This window comes from Coccinella septempunctata, chromosome 1 (genome assembly GCF_907165205.1).
Source record: "Coccinella septempunctata chromosome 1, icCocSept1.1, whole genome shotgun sequence".
NCBI classification, from domain to species: domain Eukaryota; kingdom Metazoa; phylum Arthropoda; class Insecta; order Coleoptera; family Coccinellidae; genus Coccinella; species Coccinella septempunctata.
Window position 1 is genome coordinate 49,142,371 of NC_058189.1, and position 12,659 is coordinate 49,155,029.

The window sequence follows — 12,659 nt, forward strand, 5'->3', positions numbered from 1 at the left end:
CTATAACTTCAATAATGAGTATCTCAAAGAACCTATTCTTATATAGGAATACAGGGTGTCCTAATAAAAACCCTCTAGAATTAGTCATACAGCGAAACAACTGATCGATGTTTGCCAGTTAATTTCTTCTGGCAGGGGGCATATTTTGTTTAGGAAGTCAATTCTCCAAATTCATTGCATGTGCTTAGCTTTCCCTTTGCCTCTTCGAATAGAAAAGTGGATCGACTAACACATAATTCTTGTAGATCTGAGTTCGGTCGTATACATGCCATGTCAATGCTTGAAATGAAAACAATTTAATAATCTGAATTTTTACCCCTATATTCATTCCAATGTTGGTACTCAATCATGAACTGATGATTTGTGATGGTATTAGCATCTTAAAAAATATTTTGTTTAGGTATCATAGACATAACCTAGAGCGGATACGTCAATTTTTGGGATTATTCATACAAATATTGCTAAATAAGTTCTTCACAAAATTATATTTTCTCTCATCAAAGTAGAAAATGGACTATATCCATACTAATAAAATCTTTGAAATGATGTGTCAGTCCATCCGCATGCGCTATAAAATCTATAAACGCTTGCAGAAGTAACTTTGGCCGATGAGTAGATGAAGTTGAAAAAATAAAAAACAATACATTTTTTTCCAAAAAAAATCTACCGGACTAGAAGTTTTGGAAAAATCAATAGTTAGGCTAAGAAAGTAGGATTGTTTGAATTAAAACTTCATGTTCAGTAGGCAGAAAATCGAATACATATGGACTCCGTATTTGAAGCGTCTTACTTTTAGGCTATTAATTAATGAATCCAAAAATCATTATTTTTTAGCGAGGGATCCATAGATCTAATAAATGAAATGTAGCGGATGAGGCAAACTTAGTACTTAAAATGACAACGACCGTAACGACGCATAACATGGCATTTTCATGTTATTCTCAATACCGAGCTAGATCTATAAACCTATTTCTTAAGCTCTTTTGCTTCAATATTTCATTTAGAGTAGGTATAGATTCATTCAAGATAGAAAAAGCTATAACAATTTTCAGAATGGTTGACCAAATTTGAAACGCTGTATTCCACGAAACGGGGAAATTTACACCTATCTAGTGAATTTCAACCAAAGATTAGATTTCAACGAATAATTTGGTTTTGTCAGGATATGCACATTTATTGTGATACATATTCAAAGAATATTGCTACTGAGATGCATGTCACATGGAAGTCTATATAAGAAGTATTATTCACTTACTTGAAATAGCTCGAATATGATGTTTATGTTGTCTATTGATCCCGCTTGAAGAACATCGCGCAAGCGCTGTTTCTCTTAAAAACGACAGGAAATGGAACCAGAAGGAGAATTTCAAATTCCAAATTTGAAATTTCAATTCGTAACCTTCTTATTCAAGCTCTCCCAAAGTAGAGGGTTATTATATTTTAAGGCAGTTTGTTTGAGAAAGAATAGAAGCTCTCGAATACATCACACTACACACTACCCTTCATAAAGTAGATATTTTTATGTTTCTGCTGTTTCTAGTAAAAGCGACAGGAAATGGAATAAGTTGTAAAATTTCAAATTCAAAATTCGAAATTTCAATTCCTACTAGTTAACATATTCGTATAATGATGAAATTTTCAGGAAAACATTCGATGAATATTCCAACATTTCCGCGAGGTGATGTTTATGTGATGATGAGCTCTCGAATACATCACGCTGCACACTACCCTTCATCACTAGTAGCTCAATTGATTTTTTCATTTTTGTTCGAAGAGGAAGATGACAATGACAAACAACCTCCTACCGTTTTTCATATACAGGATGTCCCGGATAAGATGAGAACATTTTGATAGGAGATAGAGAGAACACCTAGAGGATTACGAAAAATCCTGATTTACAGGGTGTTTTTCAAATTTGAATGGATATCAAAACCTCTCTATCTCCTGAACGGAATCACCTACTCATCCGAAATTTGGAATGAAGTAACTTTCATGAATTTTTGGATTTCTTCGATATCTATCTGTGTGAACTGTAAGATTCATTTATTCAGTTCGCCAAATAATATTGCATGGCACCATCAAAGTTGCCAAGAACTGATTATTTTCTTGGTAGTGACAATAATTTTTTCTCTTAGCTAGAGCTCTTTCCAGAGATATACAGTGTGCGGCATTCAACTTGAGACAGTAAATTTTGGCACAAAAATTATATGTACTCTTTCAAATTTATTAAATACGTATGGTATCGAGGGAGATAGAAAATGAACATTTTTTTAACTTTGACCTTGACTTCAGGGTTATTCCAACATTCTTCAATGGAAAGGTAAATTTTTAGTGCTGATTATTAGATATTCTTCATACAAAAATTAGTAACTTTCTTTTGATATTTTTTTTCATTTTCAAATAGATTTTTAAGAGTTCAAGTAAGCATAGAAAGATCCGTCTGTCTCCCTCTAAATCCGCCCTTGTATCTTTTCAATGTTTCGGCAAACATTTACAGGCTGTATTGCCCGTAGTCGGAGTTTGTAGTGCGGTTTCTCATAGCATATCTGGTGGAATCACTTCACCAAAGAACGAAAAGTTTGCTCAAGTTTCAAAATACATATGCCTTACCGAAAAACATCATGTAATCATAATCCTATGGTTATTCTGTTTTATTTCAATATATAACCTTCATTTTGATCAATGACGAACTTTATGCTAAATTCGAATGAAGTGCCACCTGAATGCAGCACAATTTCTGTATGGATAGTTCTGCATTTTGAAAATGCAGTATTTCATATACAGTTGCTGCGCAGCTTCTGTATTGATAATACTGCATTTGGAAAACGCAGTTTTTGACATACAGTGACTGAACAGTTTTCGTGGAGTTGGTACTCCACAAAATTTTCAGTAATTTTTTTTCAAACATAATATGCTCATATGAAGAGTTATCAATCTTTATATCTCTCTCACTTCTGACTCTTGTTTCAGTTTGCATTTCTTTTGTATCATCTAAACTTAAGAAGGCACTTCCAGCAGATGCCCTAATGGGGATCTATTATAGTATGGTTTACTGTCACCTATGTTATAATGTAGTTTTGTGGGGGTCATCGGTTGAGTCGGGTCGAGTTCTGTGTGCCAAAAAAAGGTCTTGAGACTCATATTCGGTCTGAAACCTCTTGACTCCTGTCGTCCATTTTTTCACATTCCCACAAGATCCTGACATTGCCATGTATTTTCATTTTAAACTGCCTATTATACATTCATCAGAATAGGCATCTTCTGAAAAAATGGTCTGACTATCATAACTATGACACAAGGCATGGTAACAACTTATGCATATCCAAACACCATACTGCTGAGTACGAGTCAACACCAAGTTTTATTGGCATCAAGCTTTATAACCATTTGGACATTACTCTCAAATCGATTAATGTAAAGAAATTCAAATATGAAGTAAAAAAATTGTTAATTGAGGGTTCCTATTACAGTGTCGAGGAATACCTCTCAGCTGTATTTGCCTAGGTATATATGTTCTGTCAATATTCAGTTTGCCAAACTCGATGTTTGTTTCATTTTGTTTTATTTTATTGTATTCTTCTCTATCCTCCTGACTTGTCCTACATATTGTTTCTGATGTCTCATAGGATTAATAAAGTTTATTATTATTATTATTTATTATCATATACCTACACAAACACAAACGTTTAAAAGAAGGTGCTGTCGGAACAATTACCTACGCAAAAGTATTCATTTCAGATGGGGTTTCCAATTCTTTGACGAATGATTAGACAAGAAGTATTTTAGAATGAAATTATTTACTGACACTTATTCCTTCGTTATTTTCATAGAGTCTTTCTTCGAACAGAATGTAAAACTGGACAAAAAAAGCCGTATCATTAAAGCAGTACTTTCAAAATGATTAGATTAGAAAAATCATTGATGATATAGATATTCAATAGGTACTACTTTATGATCGTCTATGATCTGTTCAATCGGAAAGCCACTAGATCACTAGAAACACTTCATGTTAATCAATCACATAATGACCCGTTTGATTTTTTATGAGAATGAAAACAGAATCTTAGGATTTGCCTATATTTCTATCTATATCTATCTATCTTGACACTTGGATGCTTTCTTAAGCAACTATTCATTTCGGTGTGTGTGTTTGTGTTTGTGCATTCAACTTCTGTGGATGTTTGTATACGCCATAGGCTAAATAAATAAATAAATTTCGATAGGTACTACCCACTGGCAAAAAAGACTTCATCAACTATATAGTGTAAGAAAATTTGAAGGTTAGTTCAAAAGCTTACCAATAAACTGTTCCAAATTATTCAGAAATTTGTCCAAAGTTATCAGTCCCACAGACTCCTTTTCGCAGTTTTCCGCACACACACACCCGGCGAAAAAAGAAAAAAAATGCGATACCAATGTAGCATTTTGTCAACGAACAATGTCACAAGCATTTTCAATAGTGTCTCAATTTTTTTACATTTTTTCAACCTTACCTCGTTTTCAAAGGGACCCAATATCTACATAATTCCGAATATATTGAAAAAATTTTAACAATGGTCAATGGTTGCTCTGTCATCATTTTCCCGCAGCCGGAGGTGTGCATTCCAGTCCTGTACTCAAAAATTGGTGGAATAATATTGGATTCGAGAGTATGATAACTCCGCCAACTTGGATATTTTATATAGACGATTTCGGTGGAATAATTTATTTCGATCATTTTCACCTTCTGTCGAAAAAAGATTCACCCTGTATAGTAAAAGTAGCGATTAGGAATGATTAAATGGGCGTATTTCAATCATTGTTCAAAGTACGAATAATATATTTCTGATGATGTGAAGATCATAAAAAGATTATATAGGTACTATCGAATGAAAACAAATCAATATTTTTATTTGCTAATCTAATGCTTGATTCTCCTATCAAAACGGAATTGAAAACGTATTGTACTGACGTATGTCTGTGAGATTATTGTTTAACACTTTAATCATAATAAACTAGCTCCATCATTATAATAATTCATTATTATTACTCTTATATATATATCTGTGTCCAACAGCACGTCGGAGGATAAACATTCTATAATAAAATGAGTACCTAATTAGGGAAATGGTGTGTTAAAAAATTGAGATCTCTGTTGCAGCTCATTTTATTCTTTCGACAAAGACAGGCTGGCGATAATCATATACAATAGGAACCCTGTTAAGGTTAGCAGCCTTTAGGGCTCGTCAATTACGATTACCTTCATTATCACAGAACTTATACAAGCAAAAAATACTTCGGAATAAAGATGAACAAATTTTCGTCAATTCACACAGTTAGAAATTTTCACAGAATCTTCACTGAGAACACATTTTTGATACAGTAAATATTTCCACAAAAATATAAATACATTTTACGTCAACAGTGATTGGAATAATAAATATCTTATTTTGCAATAACATTTGTTTAAGATGGTCCACATTTGATTCTAATAATATATATCCTTAAATGTCAACAGTAATATCCGTCGATAACAGAAGTTTTCAGAAGAGTCGTTTGATCGAATATGAATTTTAAGTCATCGGTGATGCTTCATATTCGACCTTGAATATTGAAAAAACGTCTTTGTTTGTAAAGGAATTATTAGCATCTCGATTTTTAATGTAACAAATGAAAAGATAAAACACTCCTGAAAACCTCTAATTACTTTCGTAAATGATTGTCTTATTTATTTATTTGCTATGAACCAGATTCAAGAACTCCTCTCTTGTCTTCGAATCGTCCCTGAATACTCCAAGCATTGTAGACGTGACTGTCTTGCTATTTATCTTCTGAACTCCTCTCATCACCATGCACATATGTCTGAAAAAATATTATGAATTAATGACTGTATATACAGGTGTGATCTTATTGAATCGGAAAATTTAAAAGGGCAACGGGGTAAAAACGGTCCGGAATATTTACGGTTTCAAACGATTTCGGAGTCCTGAGTTAAAATTATGTTAATTAAAACCAAAGCGAGAAAAAAATGACCGAATCTCTCTAAAAAGAGAAAAAAATGAAACTTCATTACACATTGTATCATTGTTGTATGATGAAGATGAAATACGCTGTGAATTGTTTCAGATGCAAGTGATTGAAAAAATGATTGATTGAAAATGTAATTTTCTTTTTATTCAAAGAACATAATAGCCTTGCGTCATTCCAGATTCATGTCTTGGACGTTTGAAGAATCGATTAACATTTTTACCAAGGATTTTTCCAATCGCCTCAGATTTTATGGACTCTTATAAACTAATCCAATGAAAGAATGCATTTCGCACGTTGGAAGCAAATGCACATTATTATTGAATGTGCTAGTAACTTTTTCTGAAAAAGTGTTTTTTCATACAAAATTACGATATATGGGTAAATGTAATCAATGTTTACATTTTTGGAACATGAAGTGGTTCGAAAAAAGAATTATGTTCAGTGGCAGAAAATGAACATTCTTATTTCCACTGCCTACTTGACGACGAATTTATTTGAAGGCACGTTATAAGCAGGAGGTAGAGAGATCCTTTTGTTGTATGGTGGAATGATATAGGTAAACTCAATTTAGCGTAGCAATGAGTAATCCACATATTGACTCCGAAAGTTATATTAAGAGGAGTTTATACCACGAGACTTTCTCCCCATCCTTATAAGACGTAAAAGGGGGTAAAGACTACCAGAATGTGGGGTGTTGCCAGAACACTCGATGAACGATCTGTAGAACTTGTAGAAGTTGCGAATATTACAGTAGTTTTCACTTTCGTCGAAAAGATAGCGGCACTTTACTTTACGTCTTTTTCAATTTCAGCGGATTTCGAATTGTAGCCAACGTGGAGACTTTTCGAGAATTTTTTATATGCGTAAATCCATTGAAAATATCATTCGACCTCGGAAAGTAAATAACAGGAATGAACATTTGTTTTTCAATAAAAAAAAAAAATTTCTGTTTGACGAATAAAAAAATTTCTGGCTTTCCGAGATGACGAACTGATTGAATTGAATTATAATGAAAACTCCATGTAAATTAGTGGTTTCTGACGTAAAATATACCTTTTCGCTTTTTGAAATGACCACTGTAGAGTCGCCTCTTAAGATCCAACAGGTGATAAAAGTAGTTTTTCCCAAACTTCTAACCTCTTATTAACCTTCGATAATAAACAAAACCCACGTGCGTAAATTGTGTAATAATTAGATATGTACAGAGAAGTGAGTGTATCGAGAATTTGCACACCAGATAATTTTTTTCACATTAAGATAAAAGAGTTATCAATGTCTGTTTATTGATCATGTTATAAAATACGGAACGAACAGTGGAAATAATTTGTTATAGAAAATATATCAGCAGATATATTAACATGTGCAGCTAAAGAAAGGTCAATGTCAGAAAAAAGTAAATTCTAAATATGATTAAAAAGAAAAACATTGATTTGCTTTGTTATCCGTGAATCCACTCCCTCATGATAAAATATAATTTTCTTATCACACCCCTGAAGCAGTCCATATGAACATTCGATTGCATTTCTTCAGTCCTCTTCTATCTCGTGGCATTCCTTATGTCGCAGTTTTTTCAATGTTTGAACGTTGAATGTACAGGCTGGGCAAAATTGGTGATACCTGAACTACAACTTCTTAATCCAACGAGATAGAGAAAAATGAATGTACCATTCATGTCGTCTTTTTTCGAGAAAATAATAATGCCATCAACTGCATTCCTCTATCTTCTTTTGTTTTTGAGCTATAGGCTAAAATTTAAATTTGGGCCATTTCAACTGTGGTCTCCATTCCTGTTTGTGCTAGGATGTTGAAAGACATTATACAGACACTTTTTCGATTGAAATCCAGTGGCGTACTATGATTTTTCCTACAGATTTATTTGCTGAGCTATAACATAAAGTTGTATTTTTTCTTATGAAAACAGTAGTTTGAAATGACTTAGAAGGAAACGCCATTTTTTTACGGTTTCAGAAATATATCATACATCGCCCTCAGTATTTCTTAGTCATTTTAAAATACTGTTTTCATAAGAAAAAATACATCTTTATGTTATAGCTCAGCAAATATACCTGTTGGTAAAAATCATAGTATGCCACTGAATTGCTATCAGAAAATTTTTCATTTCAACATCCTAGCTCGAACAGAAACGGAGATAATGACCAAAGTTGAAATTTTAATTTTGACCTATAACTCGAAAACAAAAGAAAATAGAGTACTGCAGTTAATGGCATTATTAGTTTCTCGAAAAAGAGCTACCGTAATGTGCCATGCATTTTCCTTTCTCTCGTTGGGTTGAAAAAACTGTAATTCAGGTATCACCAATTTTGCCCACCCTGTACAGTAGACTGGATTTCTAAATTGACCTTGGCCTTTCGCATGTTCTGCTAGGCTCCTCGCCCTTATCGCCCTCTAACTCAAAAACGGTTTAGAGTATGTAAAATACATCGCTCGATTAAATCCCGATTCAGCATCGTGGGCTCCCCAACTATGTAGAAAAATGAATAGATAGATACTCACATTCCTTCCACTACTACGGCTACTCCAGCTGGCTGCACCGCCTTCGTGACCGCTACAGCGATCTGCTTAGTTAGCCTTTCCTGCACCTGAAGCCTTCTCGAATATATTTCTACAATCCTTGCCAGTTTACTCAGACCTAAGATTTTTCCTCGCGGAAGATAACCGATAGATACCTTGCCGTAGAAAGGCACCAAATGGTGTTCACACATTGAAAACATTTCGATGTCTTTGACCACCACCATTTCGTCAGTGTCTTCGTCAAAAACTGCTCCGTTGAGCACCTCTGTAAAGAAATAAGATTTAGAAACAATATAGTTGTAACAATCTTAAAACACCAACTAAGAGGGAGAAGTTTTATGACACCCCTACATCAGATCACAAGATGATCAAGGAATAAATGAGTTTACCCTATTATAAACCAAAAAATAAAATAACAAAAATATTATCACGAACCAATTACAAGAAATTCGGGGAAGGGATGATAGAGAAATGTAGACAAAATATTCAAACAACAGATGATTTAATTGATGCTACATAGTCCAGTAACTTTGTCGCCTGGAAGTATGGGGTAGTATGCGTCAAACCCGGTAGTACTGATTTTTTCCAAAAGTTTGTGACCTCGAGCGCCGAACGCAACTTCGTCAAAAGTCGAAGAAACCACGAAAATATCGTGTTTTTTTTTTCATTTCGGCCATTATTAGCTTGAAGGACTAGTTTTTGAGAAAACTTCTTCAGAACATTTTTAAAGTAGACGAAATTTACTACAATATGATACTAGAACTGACACAATAGGTTCCGAGTTTAAGTACAGGGCTTCGACAGTATAATCAGGGTCAAAATTCGTTCAAAAAGACAGAATGGCAAAAAATTGCGAAATTCGAAAAAAATGATAAACTTTAGAAGGCTCAAACTCGGAACCTATTCAGTTTACTTTAAAAACGTTCTAAAGAAGTTTTCTCGAAAACTAGTCCTTCAGGGTAACAATCGCCAAAATTTGAAAAAAACACAATTTTTGTGAGGTTTTTTCGATTTTTGACAAAGTTGCATTCAGCACTCGAGGTCACAAATTTGGATTATTCATTAGACCAACAACATAAAAAAGTCTGCAATAAATCAGAACTAGTTACTGGACTATAACCTTTACAAAAGATATTGAATTGATGTGGCCTATACTTGATGAAAATCCATAATTGAACTTAAAACAGATTATACGATTTTCACAAAATAAGTTTATACTTGTTATTCATTGTTATCATCTTCAAACTATCACATTAATAAAACTCCTCCTGATTAGTGTCAGATTAATGGGTCAAACGTCTGCAACACCGAGATTAAACATCTGTATGAAAAACTCACACGCTCGAGTATGTACAGGGTGGGCAAAATTCGTTATCTACTGAGGGGATCTCGAAAACTATAGCAGCTAAAAGAAAATGGATGACAAGTTTCAGATTTATAACTTCAAAGACAAAAAATTTATAAGAACTTTTGGAAATTTTCGAACTCAAAAACGAAGTATCGTAGGAGGCTGCGGTTTTAACCATTCTTTGTTTCTCCGAAAAAGAGCTCGAAATGTGTCATCCGTTTTCTTCTAGATAAACATGAATTTATTATCAGAGACACGAGGGGCATATACAGTATCTTAATCTGACTCACGCTTGAGTATGTACACCTAACGATTTTTTCTTACATCTTTGAAAACCTGCAGACGCTTTCCCCACCGCTGAAAGAGCATACATCTTAGAACTTATTTTAGCGTCGTGGGCTCCCCAACTATTGGGATCAACCATCACAGTAATTTGTGTCAGCCATCCTCACAGACAATCTAAGATTCAGAGTTCAGAAAGCTTTCAAAGCAGCTTTGAAGGCTAATCGAGCAAGGCCATATCAACAACCTGATAAACAATATGCAGAGGAGTTGTATGACTTTAATCATTTATGCTCAAGTAAGTCATAATTTCCATTATTTTTAGTTATAATCTTTTCATTAGATATGAATGCCAGATGACCAATAAGCAGCAACTTTTAAAAATAAAAATCTCGAAATAAGTGAATTTTTGTGGAGCAGTTTATTTGAATTTGAATGAATATTTCAGTTTTACAGTTTGCTATATATATTTATATAGAAAACATAAATTTTGGAGAAATATATTTCAACTTCATCAGTTCGTTAGTCAATTAATTACATGATATTTTTTGAAAAATTCATTCACTATACTCCATTCACATTTATTTTAGCAGTCGGTTGGCCATGAAATAATTTTCTCAAGTTTTTGTAAGAAGAGCGGTGTAAGGTTGGCACTCATGAAATGTCGTTGATGTCATAACGCCGTTGCCACAACTAATATCAATTTTTATTACGGAAATGCCGAAGGTGATTGAAAAAAGAGACAGGGTTTCAGGAAGTGCTATTTAGAATTCAGGTCCGCTCATTCAAATAGTTATACCCATATTCTAAAATCCACAATACGTCAGACGGTAGCGAACATATTCAATGTAAGAGAATTTATATAATGTTTCATCTGAATGAATCTAAACGACTTATATTTCAGCTGAATATTTCCACAATTAGAAAGATTGAGAATGAAGAGGATGACAAAGAGTTTCCTTCTATTGGGAGACCCAAGAAGTGGTGGCATTTGAGAATTTTATGTTTGAGTGAATTAATGCGAAAAGTTTACTACAGGATTTTCGATGAATGTCATCGTGGAATAAATTCCCGAAAATTGATTTTTCTATTTTTCATTTGAATTGTCCTATACATTGTAAATGTCTTAAGGTATCTACCAATAAATGCCTAATTATTATTATATCAATGTATCAACAGCCACAAATACGCGCCAGTTGTCCTGTTAATTGTTTATTCATGTGAAATTTTCGTTCAAAGGTGAAGTTCATCATGACTTGAAACTTCCTTTAATTCCTTTTACTTATATTGATGCAAGATGATTTTTGTTGAAGAATTTAACATTCTTGTAATTATCTGTTAATTCCTTCGGGAGATACCCATTCCCAACCACTGCATCATATGCATTTCATGTTCGGGTTAATATTTTTGGAATCTACAACTGATGTAACGTATTCAAAGAAGATAACGCACATTAACTCTCCTCAAACTAGTGCATATTATGATATTATACTGATCCCTTGTATTTTCCATGCAAATAACTGGATATGGTATGCCTTCAATCAATTTGTATAAACTTCAATTATGTTCATCACATATTTTCCGAAGAGATTCGACATTGTGATAAAATACGTCATAACCCCACATTTTCGTTCTATACGGAGTGAAATGTGTCAAATTTCCATGGTCAACCGAGTGCTAAAATAAAAGTGAATGAAGTATAGTTGAGGACGGTATTGACGACGGACAGAAAAATCTACTGTGTCGTTCCTCAAACCCCAACTAGCTCATTTATAAATCCGCCCCTGCTCATATCAAAGGAAGAGGGATCTTATTTCGATTAATCGCGATGAGGCAATCATCTTTTGTTCCATCATCTTCGCATAGATGGGTTGGAAGAAAGCATTCGGCCTGAAAATCTGGAACAGACTGTGGCTTCGAGTCAATGAAAGGTCGGAACAATAAATTAAACTTTTATAAGATGAAAAGTACATCTGAGGACTTCCATTTCCGCCGCTCCGGTTGAAAGCTTTCCGCCGTTTCCAGGACGACGGATTTCCAAGAGGTGGTCATTATGTTCGGTAAATTCGTTTTTCATGTAGGTATGACATACGGGGAACGGTCAGGTTTGGTTACTTGTGGAAATCCTAATTGAGTGGTAGTGACCACGATTGGATACCAAGTCACGAATTCACGACGCGCACGTTTCAGAAGTGAAATAATTCATTTACTGAAAAGTGAAATTTACATACAAATCAGTTTTTTTTTTAGGAAATCCCGAGAACTATAGCTTCTAGAAGAAAACGGACGACAAATTCTGGAGCTCTTTTTCCCTGACTAGTCCAGGTCCGAAAACAAAGCCGGCCTATCATTTCTAGATTTTGAATAATGAACGAAAATTGAGAAATTGTTCCAATAATAATAATAAGCATTAAAGGAAGGAGACACATACAAGTATCTGGGCATAAAACAGGCAAGAAAAATCAATCAAAGCCAGATGAAGAAAGAA

At 34.0% G+C, this 12,659-nt stretch overlaps 1 protein-coding gene across 1 annotated transcript in view; it reads right to left on the reverse strand.

The window, feature by feature from the left end:
- Window positions 1-5,130: 5,130 nt before the first annotated feature.
- The window catches only part of LOC123308810 (GTP cyclohydrolase 1-like), a 36,298-nt gene continuing 28,769 nt past the window's right edge, over window positions 5,131-12,659 (reverse strand). The window contains exons 3-4 of the mRNA XM_044891668.1: window positions 8,524-8,806; window positions 5,131-5,841 (exon numbers count right to left, since the gene is read on the reverse strand). Of these exons, the coding sequence (XP_044747603.1) occupies window positions 5,712-5,841; window positions 8,524-8,806 (413 nt within the window). The 3' untranslated portion in view covers window positions 5,131-5,711. The remainder of the gene's footprint in view (window positions 5,842-8,523; window positions 8,807-12,659) is intronic.